This window comes from Rosa rugosa, chromosome 1 (assembly GCF_958449725.1).
Source record: "Rosa rugosa chromosome 1, drRosRugo1.1, whole genome shotgun sequence".
Taxonomy (NCBI): domain Eukaryota; kingdom Viridiplantae; phylum Streptophyta; class Magnoliopsida; order Rosales; family Rosaceae; genus Rosa; species Rosa rugosa.
This window is the reverse complement of record NC_084820.1, coordinates 14,805,094-14,826,663: the sequence shown is the minus strand read 5'-3', so window position 1 is coordinate 14,826,663 and position 21,570 is coordinate 14,805,094. Positions and strand designations below refer to the sequence as shown.

Here is a 21,570-nt window from a genome sequence, read left to right as displayed (position 1 = left end):
TGCGATGTCTTCTTGAGCCATTAAGTGCTTGTTGATTAGTAGTGCTTGAGATCCAAAACTTATGTAGGCAGCTGTTGAAGGATCAAGTATGCAGCAAGTTTAACCATTGTTTTGAAATATCTAATCGAGATTGGCAAGTGGCAATTATACCAAGACCCTGCAAAACCTTGGCCCTCAACATTTGTATTAGTCTTCTCCAGTAGAAGTCCAATATCCAGCTTATAAGCTACCTTAGGGGAAACCGAGTCTCCAACTCTCTTAGGGATGGTGAAGAGAGAAATCTGTGTGATAGAGATTGCACACAAGACTTGGAATATGAGATAGAGAAAAATAGGAAGTTGCTGATTGCAGCATAGGTTTTTGATAAGTCGATAGCTTTATACAGATGTGGTTAGGTAGTAGCGTTATGAACTTATAATGGAAAAATTATGATGAACTGAGGAGCTAGATTCAGGTACAAATGCCCAAAGTGATATGTAAAAATCCACTCGGTTACTATACAGCCAAACAAAACGATTACTGATAACATGGCAGCCATGATTGAGAAATCAAGCTCTGTAGCTATAGAAAGAGAACAGAGAATTTGAGAGAGTTTTAGCAGAGTTTCGCTATTGTTATTACAAGCCAACTTAAAGCATTACAACCTGATGCTATTTATAGAAAAACCGGTTCTTCATCACTAAGCAAACTCTAAAGCCTCGTTTGGTTCGCAGAAAGTAAGCATCGAGAAAGGAAATACTTTCTTGAAGCAAAGAAAATATGTGGGGGGAAAATGGTTCCTTCCATACTTCAAAGGAGTCACTTTCTCTCATTCTTTCCTTGCATTTGTCAGTCACAATACATTATTTTATTGCATTAATTACAAACTTTTTAACAACTGTCCGTAGTTATCCATGTTACCAAACATCGGAATGGAAAGTTCTTTGTAAATTTCATTTTTTTTTGGCTAAAATATCGCGGATAGGACAGGAATAAAGCCTCCCTATTGCACAATTTTATTAGTCAAAGGCGGGGGACCAAAACCAATACATCCTTTAAAAAAACAAATAACAGTATTGAGGCAGACCTCTATGTCGCTATTACAATACGATACTATAAAAGGTGGAGGATCATCCCATCACACCAAATTAAAACAAGACGTACCATGATTTGCTAAAACATTAGCTATTTTATTTCATTCCCGAAAAATATGAGAAGCTTTAAAGTTCATTTAAGAGATTTGGTATCAAAGGGATTTGGATTGATGGGATTTGGATCAAGGGGATTTGGATTGATGGGATTTTGATGTAGTCCCTGATGACTGTTAATGACAGAATCATGCCAGTTATAACATTATTCCTATTTCCTAGTGAAAGAAAAAGGTACATTACAAAAATAACTTGGCAAAATCAATCACTTGAAGACAAGGCACAAAGACTAACCTTCTCCAGCTTGGGGATTTTGCTTTCGAAGAAGAAGAAGTACAAAGATTAAGATTGAAAGGGCTCTTCTAACTTTTCTCAAACCCAGAAAATGCAGTGCGCTGCTCTTATATTTATTCTTGTGTGTTTGGGGATAGTTCCACACCCCCATCACCAAACTATGAAAGATGAGGCAAAGACTTGGTAATTATGGTCAATTCCATTGAACCTTCGTCAGCATTGGAAATAATGACCCACCATTCAAGGTACTGGGGTTCACCAATAATTTTATGTTCTGTTTTTTGTCTTCTTTTGCAAGAAGAATTAGCTAGAACCCAAAAACTTGTATTATATAGCAGGTGGAGCCTGGACTTGATAGGGGTCTAAGGTTAATGCTGTACAACACTAATTGACTAAAATATTCGTAATCTTCCATAGGTTCCAAGAAGTCTCATGGTATCTGCTCTGTGCAAGTATGGATGGAATTTTTTATCCACAGAATGGGAAGTGAAGGTTAAGGGCCTTAAGGCTACGGGATGTGCTACTCGGAAGGTTTTGAAAAGTAGAAATTTCCCCACATCTTCTCTTGGGCATATCATCAAACAGGTGGTGGCCAGAACTTTAGCTACATGAAAACAGGGTTCATTGTCTTGGCTTCGCCAATTCGTTTTAGGGCGTGCCTAAACCCTAAACACTAAAGTGCTCTCGAAGCCAACTATATCCATGTACTCGTACAGAAAATCTATAGGATGTGTACTTGACATGTTACCTCATTGAATACGAATAGGCTAATACAGGGGTGCTCTGCAATTCCAACAATTTCTACAAAAAGAAATAAAAATATAACATCACGACGGACCACGGGAACAAATATGAATAATAATTGTTTAAACCGTCTAAATTCAGTGTCTAATAAATAAGATCACTAGGATCCTCGTGTGAGGTGTATAAGCTCATTGCTTGGACATATGGCGAAGTGAGAAACAGCGTATATACTATATAGGCTACTAGACACATCACTAAGAATTTCAAAACATAAAAAAAGAATCATCATTGAGAACTAGAAGAAGATTGCATGGTGCTAAGCTCGGACTGGTTTGGTTTTTCCTTCAATCCCCGAATGTGTTCTAATTCCTCCACAACTTCTTTCATGAAAGGTCGTCTCTCAGGATCCATTTCTAAACATCTTAGAGTAAGCTGCGCGGTCTGTAATGCTTGCTGGGAAGAATATTGGCCCTTAATCTGCTCATCCATGATGGTTTGCAACTTTGTTTCATCACAGAGAAGTGGTGTTTTATTACCGAGAAATGGTGTAGCCCAGTCAGTCAAATAGATTTGTTCCTCAGGGCGGCTAACATCGAATAACCTTAACCCTGTCAGAATCTCAAGCAGCACAACACCGAAGCTATACACATCACTCTTCACAGACAAATGACCTGTAATTTACGGTATGACATAGCAAGTTGGTCTAGTTTACTTCAGTACCAACAAAAACAATTACGAATTTACAAAGCAGCTTCAATATTGATGCAGATATCATTACCTGTTCTCACGTAGTCTGGATCAGCATAACCGGGTGTGCCACAAATCATTGTTGAGACATGTAACTTTCCATCAGCTGGCGCCCATTGTGACAGGGAAAAATCCATGATTTTTGTATTGTAATCCTGCAGAATATAAATACAAAGAGAAGGGAAAAGCATAAAAGAATGTCAGGTCACTCAGGTAGGAAACAACCCTGGTTAACAAAACAGAGAAAAGATAGCACTGTCCTGTATCTTGAAGAAAATTAACAAGACATGGCACAAAACTAACAAGAGGTATAAAGGAAAGCAGAGAAACGATTGTACCTCATCAAGCAATATCTTTGAGGGTTTGACATTTCTGTGTATGATTTGTAACATGTGCAACAAAGTCAAGACTCGAGCAGCTCCAATAGCGATTCTGAGTCTGTTATCCCAACATAGGGGTTTCTCATCAGGGTTCCCTACACGAAATGGAAATTATACTGTCAACACAATAAATTTGGATTTTAGTTCTCCATCTGTTTACATTACTGATTCATACTTCTAGACAGATGATTATATAAGCTTCCATTCGGCATGAACTCATAAACTAAGAGCAACTCCTTATTCTTAAGACAGTATCCCAATGGCTTGACAATGTTGGGGTGAGAAAGCCTTCCGAGGAAGTCTGAGAGCTGCAGTATTAAATAGGACAAGGAACCTAATTAATAATCCTCAAAAGATAATCTAATACTTCAGAAAATAGGATACACATAGAATAGCAATCACGTACAATATGGCATTAAAACGACACCATGCATACGATTTTAAAGAATCATAATTCACAAATGCTACATGAAACATGACATAGAATGTGCTGACTAATTCAATGCGTCACTTGATCTTTCATGATTGTACGTTTCCTTTTATTCATAATTCAAGTAAAAATGTTCGACAATGTACCAGAGTTGAAAGCAGTAATACACTAATACTACGTACCTGCCACTGTTTAAAGCCTCTGACACTATCTGGGTTCAATCTCTTGACAGCAACGGCCATTCCAGTGCCAACCTTAGAAGGTGCAAGCGTATTCTCATCCACCCAACCCTTGAAAGTCCCCGCAAAGTCTCCCTCACTAGACTTGAAATTCTCAGTAGCATTGACCAACTCGGCAAAACGGTAGACTATTAAGTTGGATGCCTCCAAAACTCGACTTCTCCCTGCCCTTCTGCTCGCTTTGGGAATTTTGTTCCCGTTGTGAGCCGTGACCTGTTTGTTAATTGGTGTAACTAACACCGTGGAGGTCGCGGGTTTAAATTTCACTGAAATTGGGAATAGGTGGGGTCAGGAATTAAAAATAAAAAATATGTGCAAACTGCAAGGGAAGCAATTTCCAAGAAGAAATAAGAATAGAAAAGAGAAAAAGTCACCTTTGGAAGTGCAAGTCACCAGTCGTTCAATTCGCTTAAGCAACCTTCTAGTTTTCCTAGCCAAAACCAAGGTCTCCTTCCCATCTTTTGCTGATTGGTCAGCGTTTTTTCTTGCCAATTCTATGGTCTCCTTCCCATCCTTTACCGATTCAGTAAGCTGGCTAGTATTCTTTTGTGCCAAAACAAGTGTCTCCTTTGCATCTTTTGCCGTTTCAATAAGTTGGTCTTGGTGTTTTCTGGCCAAAATCAAGGTCTCCTTCGCATCCCTTACTCCTTGTACCATCAATATATGGAACAGTCTTTTAAGAGCACCATCCAATTCAATAAGTTGATCCGTGTAATAAGACTTCATGCAGTTCCACTTACTGACTTTTGATGACTTCTGGACAAGCTTTACGCCCTCCTTCATTTCTGTTATAAGATGCTTTATTTCTTCATCTGGGAGACCCAATTCCACGTTATGCTCTCCTATCTTCTCAATCACCGGCTTTAGAAACTCCAGAGAAAACTTGATGTTCTCAAGGAGGGATTTAAAGGCAGTAGGCTTGTCAACTGCTTTCTTGACGACATCAAACAACACCCCAAATGCTGCTCCAAGAACAGCACCCCCTACAAACTCCCCTACTATAACCATTACCGATTTTTACGAACTTGAGTTTGTTTCAATTCCAAACTTCGATCAAGACAAATAGATAGTAAGGAGAGCAGTAATTTCAACTGGCTGCATTAGAAAATGTAAAAATGTTTAAACATTATATATGGAGGGAAAGAAAAAGGTAGAAAAGTAGAAAACAGAAGGGGAAAAAAAAAAAAAAATAAGAAGCAAGCCAAGAAGAACCAGTCACTTACAAATACCCTCTCCAAAGGTTACTTGGGGATTTTGCTATCCAACAAGAAATAGCTTTACCCACTTATCTCTCAAACTCCGTAGATTTACTTACGAGCAAGTTTTTTTAGTTGTTGGGGCTAGCTAGAAACCCAACCAAATTATTTAAGATGACAGACATGAAGACTTTGTAAGTAGAGGTCAATGCCTGACATTATCTTGTAAATTTCTTGGAAAGTACTAAGAGGTTTCTTTTGCATAACGAATTAGAAACAGGTGGAGTCAGGACTTCTTAATATTAATAAGACGGGTCCTGATATCTTCCTTAAGGTTCCATGAAGTCTCGTGCTATATATATATATATATATATATATATATATATCTGTTCTTTGTGGAAATTGAAGAGGAGAGGTCAGAGGAAGGATAGTAATGTTTACAAACGTGCAGTAGAGGAAGGAAGGTTAAGGCAGGGCTGTGTTGCATTTGGAATCTTTGAATGTGTGTGTGAATCCGCCTCATATTGTCTTGAGCATTTCTTCAAACTGTGGTGGGCAAAAATTGAACTTGCAGCTACTAGAGAAAAGGGTTCATTGTCTGTACCCACCTTGGCTTAGTCAATGCGAATAGTTAGCCTTTCGGGAGCCATATTAACCAAAATAATTCTAGTTTAAGGCCAAATGACTACAAGACAGAGAGAAAATTTGTTACAAATTTCTAAAACGTACTGTTACAAAATAAGTATAAAATTAACATAGAAAAAGAAAGAATATTAAAAGACGGCAAGTGCACATTACCACATTATGTAAAGAAAAACTATAGGATCCAATCTCAGAACTTGGTCTTGTGAGGTGTGTAATGAATTGACTTGTTACCTCATTGAGTGCCTGATGCTAAGAGTGAAGTAGAGAAGGACGAATAGAATCCTGGAATACATAGGATTGCATAGTGTTGAGTTTTGATTGTATGCCACTGTTAATATAACATGTAGTTCTGCACCTTACTTTGTGCATTTGGTTTTGAAATTCAACTATCTATCAGAGGGTGGTAAGTAGTGAACATTATACCAGACACATTACCACCCATAACCAACTCTTGAACTTCGCCTTGTACTTGGCTTTTGCACTGGTGCTCTGTAATTCCAACAGTTTATACGAAAAAAATATAAAAATCACCATGGAATTAAAAAGGATACATGATGAAGATAATTGTTTATGCATCTAAATTCAATGTCTAATACATAAGATCAGTAGGATCCAGTTTTAGGACTTTCCTCTTGTGAGGTGTATAAGATGATTAAGTTCATTCACTGCCAGGACATTTTGAAGTGAGAAACAGTGAATAGGCTGCTTGACATATCATTAAGAATTACAGAAGAAAAAAGAAAAGAAAGGATCATCATTAAGAATTAGAAGAATACTGCATAGTAGTAAGCTCGGACTGGTCTGGTTTTCCCTTCAATGCCTGAATGTTTTCCAATTGCTCCACAACTTCTTTCATGGAAGGTCGGCTTTCAGGATCTGTTTCTAAACATTTTAGAGCAAGCTGTGCACTCTGCAATGCTTCCTGGGAGGAATATTGGCCCTTAATCTGCTCATCCATGATGGTTTGCAACTTTGTTTCATCACACAAAAGTGGTATAGCCCACCTAGCCAGACTAAATTCTTCCTCAGATCGGCTTAAATCGAAGGACTTTAATCCTGTCAGAATCTCAAGCAGCAAAACACCGAAGCTATACACGTCGCTCTTCACACACGCATGACCTATAATTTACGGTGAGATAAAGCAACTGATTTAATTTACTCTACCAAGAAGGACAATAATGAACTACACAGCAGCTTCAATTTTTGATCCAGACATCATTACCTGTTCTCAGGTATTCTGGATCGATATATCCTATTGTGCCACAAACCCCTGTAGACACATCTAACTCTCCATCAGCTGACCCCCATTTTGCCAAGGAAAAATCTGATAGTTTTGTATTGTAATCCTGCAGAATGTAAATACAAAAAAGAGAGAGCAATGTCAGGTACATGTCGACATTGAAATTAGATTTTTTATATTACCTAGAAAGCAAACCTGGTTAGTGGTTACTACCACTGTTCGTTTTTTCTCAGAAAATAACAGCATAAAACGTTAGACATAGAAAGAAAAGATAGCACAAACCTCATCAAGCAATATATTTGAGGGTTTGACATCTCTGTGTGTGATTTGTATACTGTGCAAGAAATTTAATCCCCGAGCAGCTCCAATAGCTATTTTGAGTCTGATGTCCCAAGAAAGTGGTTCCTCGACAGAAATGCCTACAAGAAATGAAAATCCCAGAGGAACACAATAAATTTGTGCAGTGAAAACAAGCAAAACTTATGTATGTCAATTCTATCTTTTTTCGTTACTAATAGTTCGTACTGTTAAAAAGATGACTATGTAAGCTTCCATTCGGAATGAATTCATAAATTAAGAACATCTCCTTTTTCTCACAACAGTATCCCAATAGCTTGACAAGGTTCGGATGAGAAACCCTTCCTAGGAAGTTCAGCTCCAGCTGCAGTATTAAATAACAAGGAACACATAAGTATCTCTAAAAGATAAACCACTTCAGCAAAATAGGATACACATAGAATAGCAATCATAATGTGGCATTAAACGACACCAAGTACTACATAAGAATTTTAAAGACTGATGATTCACAAATTCAAAATGCTACGTACTCCATGACATAAAACAAGGTGACTAATTCAAATTCATGGTTGAACGATTCCATTTCATCATAAGCCAACTAAAAGTTTCAAAAATGTGCTAGCTAGAGTTTAAAGCACAGTACTACCTGCCACTGTTTAATGCTTTCGATACTTTCTGAGTAAAATGTCTTGACAGCAACGGCGATTCCAGTGCCAACCTTAGAAGGTGCAAGCGTCTTTTCATCCATCCAACCCTTGTACATACTCCCAAAGCCTCCACAACCAAACTCACCTTGCCTGAAATTCTGAGTAGCATCCTTCAACTCGGCAAAACGGTAAACTCTTAAGTTGGATGTCTCCAAAATTCGACCTCTTCCTGAGCTTCTGCTTGCTTTTGAAACTCTGCTCCCACTGTGATATCTGGAATTTCCTAAAGAAACCGTACATGGAGTTTATGTTTAGAGTAAAGCAAAGAAAAATGCTCGAAACAACATAGATACAGAGTAACAGAGAATGGTGGGAACACGAAAAGACACAGTACTAGATGTTGGACTGGACATTGAAATCACCTTTATAAGTACAACGCACCAAACATTCAATTCATTTGAGAAACCTTTTAATGTTCTTGGCCAAAACCAAGGTCTCCTTTCCATCCCTTGCTGATTCAATAAGCTGGGCATTGTTTTGTCTTGCCAAATCCAAGGTCTCCTTCCCATCTCTTGACGAATCAATAAGTTGGTCCGCATTTTGTCTTGCCAGAACTAAGGTCTCTTTCCCATCCTTTGCTGATTCAATAAGCTGGTCATTGTTCTTTTGTGCCAAAACCAAGGTCTCCTTTGCATCTCTTGCCGATTCAATAAGTTGGTCTTGGTGTTTTCTTGCCAAAATCAAAGTCTCCTTCCCATCTCTTAATCCTTGCACTATCAATACATCTAACAGTCTTTTAAGAGACCCATCTAGTTCAATAAGTTGATCGGTGTAATAAAACTTCATGCAGTTCCACTTACTGATCTTTGATGACTTCTGGACAAGCTTTACACCCTCCTCCATTTCTCTTATAATATACTTTATTTCTTCATCTGGGAGACCCAATTCCACGTTATGTTCTCCTATCTTTTCGATCATTGGTTTTAAAAACTTTAGCGAAAATTTAATGTTCTCAAAGAGGGATCTAAAGGTACTAGGCTTGTCAACTGCTTTCTTCACAACATCAAACAACAGCCCAAATGCTGCACCAAGAGCTGCACCCCCTACAAACTCCCCTACTATAACCATTACTGATTCTTAAATATCACAACAAAGTCGAAAACTGTATTCGTTTCAGTGTAAGCTTTGATGAAGAGCAAGGAGAGAAGTAATATATTTGTTGGCTGCATTAAAAGTTGTGAAAAAAAAAAAAAAATTTGAGACTCGAACTTGGAATGCAATTATCACAATCATCCTAGCAAAGGAAAAAAAAGAAAGTAGAAAACAAACATAGTCAAGGAAAACAACAACTTACAGGCAGGGCACAGAGCTTGATTTCTCCAAGAGGTTGATGGGGCTTTTGCTTTGGATGAAGAAAGAGTAAAGATCAAGATCGAAAGAGTCCTCACTTTCCTCACAAACCCAGCATATTCAAGTGCCCCTGCTCTCATATTTTGGGGCTAGCTACACCCCAACACCAACCAAATTAAAAAAGAGACGAGGCAAAAGTTTGAGGTCAATGCATTGACATTTCTTGGAACTTTCATAGCAGGGAAAATACTAACCCACCTTCAAAGTAAACGCGTATAATAGCATAACAGGGATGCAGTATTGGTTTTATAATGATATGGGTCAACATTAAAGCTCTTCAACCTTGACTAAAATACAGTTTGACAAATTTTTCTTGGTATATATTAGTATATTACTCATGAAGAGCAGAGGAAAGATGTAGTGTTTATCGACAGATTGTCTCCCATCTTCTCTTGGGCATTTCATCAAACATGTGGGGGGCAAAAATTCAAGATAGAGAAAAAAGGGTTCATTGTCTGTCTAGCACTGGCGAATCGTATATAAGGTTTGCTGATTCACATTAAGAGACTCTTATTCAGGGGCTGCTTTGTCCTTGAAAGCCATCAAAGCCATCAATTTGCTGATTCACAATAAGAGACTATTATTCAGTGAAACTGCCTAACCATCTTTGTCTTGGGCATTTCATCAAACAGGTGGGGAACCATATTGAACTTAAGCTACAAGAAAGAAGTGTTCACTGTCGTTCCCCATTGGGAGAGCCACATTAACATACAAGTCTAATTAGGCACAAAAGATGACTTTTGTTGTAAAACTAACATAGAAAGTGTTTCAGAAAATGGAGAGAGCTTTGCTTCTAAGAACTTGAGAGAGAGAGAGTTTAGATGCAGATAATAAGTGTAGTATTTTCTGTTTTTTCTCCTCATAACATGGATGAGAAATGGACTACATATAGTGGAAGATAGGGAACATGTAGCCTAAAGTCCTCCATAAAACAAGGACTCCTAAAGTCCTCCATAAAACAAGGATTCCTAAAGTCATCCATAAAACATGGAAAGGGTAAGCCTATAACAACATAATGATTTACCCTATATCTATTTACATGATATAGCCATAATGATTTACAACACTCCCCCTTGGATATTTCATGTCAATAGTGTTGCATGGGTTGTGTGCTTCTCAGTTGTCTCATCAAAAACCTTGCCAAGTAATAAAAACCCTGTGGGAAAAAAACAACCTTGGTCGAAGGAGAAAAAGAGCACAACGCGTATGAGTGTGGAGTAGTAATATCACAGCTTCGGAGATAAGTGGAGTCTTCTTATTAGCATCATAAGTAGGTAGTATGTCTACGAGAGGGATGCATTTAGATTTGCTACACCAAAACCTTGCCCGGTAAACCCAGTGGGAGAAACCCGTGGTCGAAGGGAAAAGATGAGCAAATGCATATATGTCAAATCAAAGCATCTTCAGGATGTAGTATAAGTGGGGTGACCATTCTAAAGATGTGCCTCGTTAAAACCTTGCCAGGTAACAAAACCCAGTGGGACAAAATAACCCTGGACGAAGGACGAAAAGAGTACACGATGGTCAAGTGTATATGCTTCGGGATACTCCCCCTGATTTCGACTCCCCCTGAAAATTACATGTTAGGTAATTCAGATAGTTTACGTAGACCAATACCTTGAACATGCTTCTGGAATGTAGACTTTGGTAGTGACTTGGTAAAGAGGTTTGCACGATTGTCTTCAGATCGAATCTGCTTGACTTTAATTTTCTGATGCTCCTATTGTTGCTGATTGAAGAAGAACTTTGGTGCAATATGTTTGGTGTTGTCTCCTTTGATGAAACCCGTCTTCATTTGCTTGATGCAAGCAGCATTATCCTCGTGGATAGTGGTTGGTTCATCAATGGTGGAATGCAGCCCACATGTGCTTTGTGATGGCTCTCAACCATATACATTCACGTACTGCTTCGTGAAGTGCTAGAATCTCAACATGATTCAAAGAGATAGCAACAAGGGTCTGTTTTGTAGACCCCCAAGAAATTGCAGTATTCCCAATGGCAAAGACATAACCAGTTGGGGAACGCGCCTTGTGCGGGTTGATAGATAGTCTGTATCAGCATATACAACAAGGCGAGCATCATTCTGAGGATCAAGTGGGTTTGATCCATTCCTTGATGCATAGGGATAGAATAAGCCCATGTCCGCCGTACCTCTACGGTAGCGAAAAATGTCTTTTATGCCATTCCAGTGGCGGCGTGTTGGCGCAGAGCTATATCTAGCTAACAAGTTCACATCGAAAGAGATGTTCTGTCTAGGGCATTGAGCCAAGTATAATAATGCTCCTATTGCACTTAGATATGGGACTTCTGGCACCAATATTTCTTCGTTATCACCAGCAGAACGATACGGTTCTCTCTAGACTTCGGACGACCATGGGTGTGCTTGCTTTTATCCTTATTAAAGCATATTAACATCTTCTGGATGTAATTTGGTTGATGGACCAAAATTTCATCTGCACTTTGCTCGGGCTCCAGGTCGAGACAATAATTTGTTCTCCCAAGGGCTTTCATCTCAAATTCCGACTTCAGGTGCTTTGCAGTTTCCTTGATCTCTTCAGGAATATCAATCAAATTCATGTCTTTGAAAACATAGACCGCCATAATTGCAAACCCGGAATTTGTTTCCTTAATAAACACGCATGGGCGTAGTTTATTATTCACATATCCCATCCCGATCAAATATTCACTTAGACGGTTATACCACTTCCGTCTAGATTGTTTTAATCCATAAAGTGAACACCTCAAAACTAATGGAGAACACGTTCCGTGGTCTAGAACTATTTGCATTGGGTACCTTAAGTCCTTCAGGAACTTTCAGGTATATCTCTGTATTATGATCCCCCTAGAGATAAGTTATGACCACATTCATAAGCTGCATATTCAGTTTTTCAGAAACTACCGAACTGATAAGGTAGTGGAACGTTATGACGTTCATTACAGGAGAATACGTCTCCTCGTAATCAATCACAGGGCGTTGAGAAAATTCTTGCGCCACTAGACGAGCTTTGTGTATCACAATCTCATTTTTCTCATTACGCTTCCTTATAAATACCCATTTAAATTCTACAGGTTTAACATGGGGAGGTGTAGGAACAACAGGTCCAAAACACCTTTCTCTTTGTCAAGGAATCTAATTTGACCTGGATTGCTTCTTTCCATTTTGGCCAGTCGTCTCTACGTTGACATTATCAACGGAGCGAGGTTCGATGTCATCGCTAGTTATAATTTCGGTAGCTACCGCGAATACAAATATATCATCGATGATAATCTCATTTCGATTCCAAATCTCACTTAAGCATGCATAATTTATTGAGATTTCTCTATTCTCGAGAGTGGGTTCAAACGTTGGAGCGTCCCCCAACGTTGTCTCTTCTAGGACGGACCCATAATCTGGAATTATCTCGTGAGATGGATCAGTTGAGATCGCGATGTCTAGTGGATTCGTTTGTGCTGGTTTTACCCTCTTCCGGGGATAGGAATCCTTCGAACCTAGTGGTCTACCTCGCTTCTGGGCAGGGACATGTGACTGGTTAGCCGCCATGGTTGTACCTCGTCCATCTGGGATGACATGTCATACGGGGACGTCTATCCTTACAGGCATATTTGCAGCAGGTATATGTGATCTGGTCACTTTAGCTAGATCAGAGAAAGCGTCTGGCATATTTTGGGCTATACTTTGTAGATCTAGAATTCTCCGCACTTCACTATCGCATTGTGCGGTTCGGGGATCGAGATGAGACATAGTGGGGACATTCCACGTCAATTCACGTCGTTCATCAGGAACGGTAACGTTCTTATCTCCCCCTAACGGCTGGAAGATTGTCTCATCAAAGTGACAATCTGTAAACTCTCCGGCATTATCAAGTCTTATGGACTTTATGGGATAATCCGAGTGGTGAGCCACAATTTCATGATCTGGGCGAGAGTTTAGCAAAAGCAGCATTTTCTTGTGGACAATAGTGTAACATGTGATCACTTTGTCGATACATCAACCACAACCATGAAATATTTAAATGGTCCGCATGGTGGTTGGAAAGGTCCACAAATTTTCCTTGCATTCTGTGCAGAAAAATGGTGTGTGTATATACTAGTCTTTGCACATGATGGTCTAGAGTTTAACATTCCTAACGATCGAGCAAGTTTGGCATAATGTGTTACTAAACACAAGACCCTTATTCAGAAGGGGATGCCCGTGTGATAAGTTGAGGATACGGTGCATCATACTTTGACCTGGGTGTCCCAAATGGTCATGCCATAGCAAGTAGTTGCTCGAATTGGTTAGCTTCTAGCTAACAGATTCCAATTTCTCCAATGTACGCTTCTGGCCACACACTTTGGAGGTTATGCAAAGATATTACACTCATTTTTCTCAGTGGTTTCAGCGTGATAACCGTTGGTTCGAATATCCTTAATACTCAATAACGTTGTTCTGGAACGTGGAGATTATAAGGCTTCATTAATGGTAGGTTCAGTACCATTGGACAACATATAGTGGGTTTTGCCATAACCCTCTATCAGGTTGGATTGGCCTGATACGGTTGTCACAGAGGTATGAATAGACAATAAGTTTGAAAAATATCTCCGATCTGGGAGTATGGTGTGCGTAATAGCACTTTTAACCAGACAACAAACTTCCCCACAGAATATGCCTATTCATTTATTTAATTCAATGGATCACATGTATGAATAAGTTTATTGAATTAAATATATTCGAACATAACCACATTTCTATAATCCAAAATAATTGAAAACATAAATCACCAAAATTCGAAGATGTTTCATTCATTAAGATGAAATAGATATGGCACAAGGGGCCAATTATACCCATGTCTTCGAGTTCTAATCCTCGGTATGTTCAGTAATTGCCTGAAAATCCATGATCTCTAGTGTGGAATCTGATAGAAAATGACCCTTTAATAAAGTTGGTATTTCGAGTTCTGCGACTGGCGTAATACTCATCTACTGCTTAGGCTATCGCACAACAGGTGCGGGACCAGCAGTCAATTCCTCCACATTGATAACAAAGATCATGCTGATCGATTCTGGTGGCAGCGGGCCGGACCAGTGTTCCTTTCAACTCGGGCTTGCTGAGTTATGGCATCATGGTTCCTACCACGTGGGCCTTGGCCACGTGGAGCCTGATTACATGGCCTCTTGGGCTTTGGCCAAGTGGCAGACGGTCATATGGGCTAATTTCGTTCTGCCAATCATGTCTTGCTTCAAGCAAGAAAATGGTCATTTGATGGTGAAAGTGCTCTTCTAGAGCGACCCAAAGAATCTGTGTATCCTCTTCATCGGATACTCAACTTGGAGTGTTTTCTCCATATGTTTCCTTATGAAAATTATGGCACTCGCCTTAAAAGCCTCTCGGGCGACATTGTCAACATTGATTATTGATCTCATCTTCTTTGCAGTTAGATGAATTATCACATCTTGAGTCCACTTTAGATAGTTTCTTCCGGAAACCTCCAAAGAAACAAAGTCAAGTTTGTTGAGATTTGATATTTCTTACAGGAAAGGAACAAATAATCTTAGTGCTTTGGGTAGTATCGTCCATAAGCAACTAATAGGAATTTCAGGGTCTATAACATGCTATGGAAAATCGGATTAAACATGTAAAATCTACTGGTTTTATCATGTGTGGTGAATTTATGAAGGAAACTTCAAGTTTCTTAAATGGCATTATCGAAACTACAAGTTCGATATGTGTATGAACTACTGGTTCATTTAGAACTTCTAGTTCATTAGGTACCTGCATTTTCTACACATATATTCTAGTGCGAAAATTTAGACAAGTAACACAATAATATTGAATAGAGCAAATTGAAATAATATCTCACAAATTGAATAAATGGAAATCACAAATCAATTGAGATATTAATTGCATGCTAGTAATATAACATATTAATTATCACACAATTATGTGAATAAATGCTTCTGGCAATTAATTACACATATGAAATATGGTGAATTTATTTACAATATCAAATCATTTTTCCTTTTATTTGATTCTGCTGGACCAAAGGAGTGGGCTTGATAGTGAAGCCTATCGGGCTTAGTCTGCGGGCTTGTGACCCGGCCTTTCATGCGTAATTTAAATGGTGTGTGAGGCCTGCTGGGCTGCTAGGTCCCGCAGAGGGAGAGTGGGCCTGCTGGGCTCAAGCTGGTCTGCCAAGGAATGAAAAGTTATTACTCAACCCTTTTGGTAACTCCAATTAAATACGACCAGGTAAGAGTATGAGGTTTGGGTGGAGCGAGGCTCTCTTAAGTACACAGCCTCATTGTATCTTGCCTAGACATCACATCGAATTGGGTGAGCCTACTTGGAAAGATTCATAATATTTCAGTGTTGTCAAAACTACAGGTTCGATACTATATGTGAACTTCTGGTTCAATATTTATGTATGAAATTTTGGTTCAATGTTTATGTGTGTGAACTTCCGGTTCGTTAAGTACCTGCATTCCGCACATATATATTCTAATGCAAAGAATTTAAGCGGGTAAAATATTTAAATTTAATATGAGCAGGTAACACCACAAAACATTATCATAATAAATAATGAAGGAAAGATGTATCATTATCACAAAGTCCAAACAAGTATTTATAGATATTTGTCACAATATACATGAATTAATAGCTAAATTAAAAAGCTATTGATTTTCCTTTTACTCATTCCATTATGCCAATTATAGTGCAAGAGAAATAAGTGTCTCTCATAGATGATTAAGTTAAACTAGATGCTTCAATAAAAGTCATAAATCGTGATTGCAGCTTCTACTGAATAGCAGTCGAAAAACAAACCAAAATCCCAACCAAAACAACCCAGAAAAATATGAAAAATTATAGAGATGCAGTAAACACACAGAGGCTCTAGCATACAAAATTTGGTGAATTTTGGAGTTGAATTACTATTTTAAATAAATACGGGAACACAGAGGACAGAAGGTAAACTGAAACAGTAAAATCTGTTTTTGCTTGGAAAAACATACTTGGTTGTAGAGCTGGTAGATTGATGTTGATTGAATGATGAACCTCTTCTTTTCTGCAACCCAAGAGTTATTCACCTCTTCTCTTGTCGATCGGCAATCCGAATCCTAGAGCTAGTCGTGCTGATAACGTGTTGTAAAACTAACATAGAAAGTGTTTCAGAAAATGGAGAGAGCTTTGCTTCTAAGAACTTGAGAGAGAGAGAGTTTAGATGCAGATAATAAGTGTAGTATTTTCTGTTTTTTCTCCTCATAACATGGATGAGAAATGGACTACATATAGTGGAAGATAGGGAACATGTAGCCTAAAGTCCTCCATAAAACAAGGACTCCTAAAGTCCTCCATAAAACAAGGATTCCTAAAGTCATCCATAAAACATGGAAAGGGTAAGCCTATAACAACATAATGATTTACCCTATATCTATTTACATGATATAGCCATAATGATTTACAACAACTTTATAATTACAAGAGGGAAACAGCATGTGTTATGAATTATAAACAACGGTTACAAAATAAGCAGAACATCAACATGGCAAAAAGAAAAACAATAAAAAACGACAAATAGTTCAAACATTCTGTATCAATATACAATACAGAAAATCTATAGGATCATTCTTAGCTTTTGGTTTTGTGAAGGTGTGACACCATACCTAAAGACATTTTAGAGTTGCTTGAATCTGTAGATCGACTTAAGTTATTCCTTGATTGCCTGAATCTGTTCCAGTTCCTCCACAACTTCTTTCATGGAAGGTCGGATTTTAGGATCTGGTGCTAGACATTTTAGAGTAATCAGTCCTGCCCTTGATGCCGCTTTCAAGGAATATTGGCCTTCCATCTGCGCATCGATGATGGTTTTCAACTTTCTTTTATTTGAAAGAAGTGGTTTAGCCCAGTCTACCAGATTCACTTGTCCCTGGGGGCGTTTAGGATCGAGTGCTCGTAACCCTGTGAGAAGTTCAAGCAGTACAACACCAAAGCCATACACATCGCTCTTCACATACAAATGACCTGTTAATTTACAGTGCACTAGTGAGACATCAGCTGATTTACTAAATACTTGCAAACTAGATTCCCATTGTTGGCACAGATCATTACCTGTTGCAATGTATTCTGGAGCAGCATAACCATATGTCCCCATAACCCTAGTTGACACATGTGAGTCTCCACCAGTTGGTCCCAATTTCGCCAAGCCAAAATCCGAGAGTTTTGCATTGTAATTCTGTGGAAGATGAAGCATAGAAGATGTTAGGAACGCAGTAAAAGCATAATCATGCAAAAATACTGAATCAAAAGGCTGGGATAAGAAAAAAGAACTAACCCCATCAAGCAATATATTTGAGGTCTTAAAATCTCTGTATATAATTTGTTTTTCTGAGCTGTGCAAGAAGGCCAGGCCTCGAGCTGCTCCGATAGCTATTTTGATTCTTTTTTCCCAAGATAGTGGTTCAAGGTTTGGATGACCTGCTGCTTGTAACGAATTTCTACAGTCAATAAATCATGATGGTGAACTTAAGACGCCTTTTATTTTCAAATTGATTTTTCATTTTTGTACTTACGTCTGAAAAGATGGTTCTCCAAGCTTCCTCTGCTCATGAACTCATAAACAAGGAGTGACTCCTTATCTTCCCAACAGTATCCCAACAGCTTCACAAGGTTGGGATGAGAAAGCCTTCCTACAAAGTTCACCTCTGCCTGCATCGATTATTAAATATGCATGACCTATTAGTTTATGTCCCACAGCGTACCAGCTGGAAAATCTATGTTCACCTCTGTCAAGAATAATTTAATCCTTACATGAAAATGAGCTGGAAAATCTAAACCCGCACAACCTCATACATACTATGCCATTATACCATGGATCAGTGATATGGTATAAAATTAAAATGTACGACAATGCTTTAAAGTTGAAAACGGTGTCAAAGTTGATCATATATGAAGCCATAAGGTATAGTTCTACATGGTTGAAAACAGAGTAAAATGACATATTAGGAAGGTAAATTTTTTGCGATCAAATTTGTTTTCTGATTTAAGTCATGCGTCATAGAAAGTTTCTCAACGGTGTCAAGGAAAAAAAAAAAAAAAGTTCAACAATTCATTAGAGTTGAAAATACTCAAAATAGTACCAGCTGCCACCCTTCAAAGCCTTGAAAACTTTCTGGGTTCAGTTTCTTGACAGCAACCACCATTCCAGTGCCAGGTTTAGAAGGTGAAAGCGTCGTCTCATCCAGCCAGCCCTTGAAAACCTTCCCAAAGCCTCCCTCACTAAGTATTTTGTCTGCCGTGAAATTCCTTGTAGCAGTCTTCAACTCTGCAAAACTGAAAACTCTTAGGTTGGATGTCTCCAAGATATGGCAATCAATTGACTGATCATCATCTTTGCTTCTGAATGTTGATGTTTTTCCCTCCGAGAATAGACTTGTTCCTCCGCCACTGCTAGTGTCCGAATCTATGTTCCCGCTGAAAGCATGGGATACCCCTGGAGAATGGCACACATGCATGAATCACAGAGGGAATTTCAGGATTTAAGAAAAATAAAGAAAGATCCTCAGGACAACATGGAATCATGCATAAGAACATACGAGAGAGTAGTGTGTAATCCTTGGGAGCATTTTTGGTTCCTGAAATGAAGTGATATGAAAATGGGAGTTAGTAAGGTACTATAGTCCAGTGGATTCTCGAAATGGGACAAACATTTCTAACTTTTCATTGGTTTTGTGGAATGAGATGGAGAATTCACTGTCCCATTCCTATATGTGAATCCAATGGAAATGATTACATTCATTTCTTCCATGAAACATCACCTATCCAATCAAAAGCGCAAGTGAGGGAAGTTTAGAATAGTTGCAGACCAACCTTTAGTTTCAAGTTGAATTTGTACTACACCACTCTCTTCAATTGGTTTGACCCCTGCTTCTGTATTCTTTATTGAACTCATTGTCTCCTCCACATCCCTTGTTCCCTGCACATTCACTACATCCAATCCAACTGTAGGCGGCGAAGGTCCAGATACCGTTGAACAACTTTCAGTTTGAACTTGATTTTGTAGCACACCACTCTTTTCAATTTGCTCAATTGCCACCTCTATATTCCTTATCGAAACTAAGGTGTTCCTCACATCCCTTGCTACCTGCATTTTGAGAATATACAACTGTCTTTGAAGAAATTTATCCAATTCAATAAGTGTTTCAGTGTACGTGGACTTTTTGCAGCTGGCCCAGGGATGAACCTTGGAACACTTGGGAATCAACACCACACCCTTCTCCATTTGTTTCTTAAATTTTTCTAGCTCCTCCTTTGGGCGAACCAATACCTTGTTACGTTGTGCTATCTCTTCAATCAGTGGTTTTAAGGAATCTAGGGTGGATTTGAGATCACCAAGGGGGGTTTTAAACATCACAGCCTTGTCCTCCACTTCTAAAATAGCATCAAAAAGCATCCCAAATACTGCTTCTAGAGCATCTCCTCCATCCAACTCAGCCACTGACACAATTAGAAGACCACCGAAATCAGAATAATTGAAAATCCCAAATATTAATGTCATTTGGAACCTAAAAAGCTACGCACCTAAGAGACTCAAAAGCAAGCATTACAAAACTAAAGTACTCAATTCTCTCTGAAAATCAGTGCAATACTAAACTGAGACTCTTATTATTAATAAGATGCATATAATATCTGTCATTTGTAACCCAAGAAAGTATAAGTCCTAAGATACTCAAAACCAAGCATTATAGAACCCACCCTTCTCAAAATCACTGTGCTACAAAAGTGGAAGACCCTTATTATAAATTTGAGAATCCAAAACATTAATGCAATTTGGAACACATTCAAGTGTGAACCAAGAGACTTGAGCGGAGCATAGGTTCATCTACGGTAACGTACTGATATATCAAGTAGAGTAGTTCGATATAGACTAGTCAGGATCAAGCCAATCTAGTTTATCCATGCACGAAACCAGTTTACTTCTGTATTGAATGAGTTTACTTAATGACTTTGTACATTAATGTACTGTAAAACATTCCGCCAAGCATTACAAAAATAAGATTTCAGAAAATCATTGCAATACAAAAACTTGGGAGGCTCATTATAACCTGGGAATCAAAAATGTTAATCTCATTTGAAACCCGAGAGGCTGAAAATAAAGGAATACAAAGTTACAAACTACAGTACTCAATTTTTGAAACCAGTGTCCATGAAAGTCACCTTGTATGCCATTCCCTTGAATTGGCTCGGGAACCACCTCCGTATTATTTCCTGAATCCGTGGCCTCCGTCACACCCCCTGCTTGCTGCTGCTGCTGCTGCACTAACAACTTCTGTATCTCTATCAGCCTCCTATTCACTTCATCAAGTTTGTCACGGTTTTGCCTCGACAAAAGCAAAGTCTCCTTCACATCCCTCGCTTCCTGCAGCCTTAACATTTCCAGCAGTCTTCTAAGAGCCCTATCCAATTCAATAAGTTGATCAGTGTAATCCCCTACGCAGCAGTAGTTCCACACACGCAACTCGGAAAACTTCCCAACGAGCTTCACTCCCTCCTCCATTTGTCTTTTGAGATCTTCTATTTCCTCGTTTGGGAGGCCCAATTCTGTGTTGTGCTCTCCAATCTGCTCAATGATTCTTGGCTGCAAAGAGTCTAGCGTGGATTTGAGATCTGCAAGGAGGGATTTGAACTGAGTAGTCTTCACCATTGCTTGCTTAACGCCGTCATAGAGCAGTGTAAACAGTGATCCTCCGACCAAATCCAGAGCCATGATTACCTCAATTCAGACCACCCAAGGCCAAAATCAGAAAAAACTTGTTACCTTTCAATCTGGTCAACTGTCAGAGCTGGCATGCAAGGATCAGTGGTCTCTTTGGTATAGAAAAAACATAAAGAGTTGCCTAGCTATATAATCGAAAATAAGAGTTGTAAGATGTAATCATCCAGTTCTAATAGGAATGAGATCAGAGAGAAGACATCTGATCAGTTTCCATTGTAGATATATGGCTTTGGGTAGCTGATAGTCAACTTGCATTGACCGACTATTCGTTAATTTCTCCTGTGTTGGGATTTATATATAGGGTGGTGTCGTTTTCTGTTTCGCGCCTTCTCAGTTTCTCTCTATTGGATCTGCGCTTTTGTTTTTGGGTTGATGCTCGGTTTGGGCTTTGCTGCACAGTTTGGGCTAACACCAACTATTCTTT

The 21,570-nt window shown here is 38.8% G+C and overlaps 5 protein-coding genes across 6 annotated transcripts in view; all 5 read right to left on the bottom strand.

Moving 5' to 3' along the window:
* LOC133710547 (uncharacterized) overlaps positions 1 to 16,835 on the bottom strand; it is a 44,034-nt gene extending 27,199 nt beyond the window's left edge. Inside the window, exon 1 of the mRNA XM_062136682.1 lies at positions 16,387 to 16,835. The gene's annotated coding sequence lies outside the window, so the exon portion shown is untranslated. The remainder of the gene's footprint in view (positions 1 to 16,386) is intronic.
* LOC133720287 (probable serine/threonine-protein kinase CST) lies at positions 2,278 to 5,517 on the bottom strand. The gene is made up of 7 exons (XM_062146523.1): positions 5,185 to 5,517; positions 4,336 to 5,056; positions 3,905 to 4,227; positions 3,468 to 3,600; positions 3,251 to 3,387; positions 2,944 to 3,067; positions 2,278 to 2,836 (listed from the first exon to the last, which is right to left on the bottom strand). Exons 2-7 carry the CDS (start codon positions 4,967 to 4,969, stop codon positions 2,451 to 2,453), a joined length of 1,737 nt encoding a protein of 578 aa, XP_062002507.1. The 5' UTR covers positions 4,970 to 5,056; positions 5,185 to 5,517; the 3' UTR covers positions 2,278 to 2,450.
* Positions 6,338 to 8,399, bottom strand: LOC133710473 (probable serine/threonine-protein kinase CST). The gene is made up of 6 exons (XM_062136576.1): positions 8,381 to 8,399; positions 7,986 to 8,269; positions 7,568 to 7,703; positions 7,325 to 7,461; positions 7,025 to 7,148; positions 6,338 to 6,921 (listed from the first exon to the last, which is right to left on the bottom strand). Exons 1-6 carry the CDS (start codon positions 8,397 to 8,399, stop codon positions 6,560 to 6,562), a joined length of 1,062 nt encoding a protein of 353 aa, XP_061992560.1. The 3' UTR covers positions 6,338 to 6,559.
* On the bottom strand, positions 8,131 to 21,563 carry LOC133720274 (cysteine-rich receptor-like protein kinase 21). Of its 2 annotated transcripts, XR_009851793.1 has the most exons (11): positions 20,588 to 21,563; positions 19,241 to 19,867; positions 18,967 to 19,005; positions 18,511 to 18,863; positions 17,944 to 18,079; positions 17,706 to 17,848; positions 17,483 to 17,606; positions 17,038 to 17,395; positions 9,341 to 10,052; positions 8,409 to 9,209; positions 8,131 to 8,269 (listed from the first exon to the last, which is right to left on the bottom strand). XR_009851793.1 is itself a non-coding variant. In XM_062146507.1 (8 exons), exons 1-8 carry the CDS (start codon positions 21,135 to 21,137, stop codon positions 17,082 to 17,084), a joined length of 2,289 nt encoding a protein of 762 aa, XP_062002491.1. In that variant the 5' UTR covers positions 21,138 to 21,563; the 3' UTR covers positions 16,833 to 17,081. The 2 variants fall into 2 exon arrangements, 1 of the variants encoding a protein (XP_062002491.1); XM_062146507.1 differs by lacking the exons at positions 8,131 to 8,269; positions 8,409 to 9,209; positions 9,341 to 10,052 and having other exon boundaries at positions 16,833 to 17,395; positions 17,706 to 17,851.
* On the bottom strand, positions 8,440 to 9,114 carry LOC133710398 (RPW8-like protein 3). The gene has a single exon (XM_062136490.1). It carries the CDS (start codon positions 9,112 to 9,114, stop codon positions 8,440 to 8,442), a length of 675 nt encoding a protein of 224 aa, XP_061992474.1.
* Positions 21,564 to 21,570: the final 7 nt, after the last annotated feature.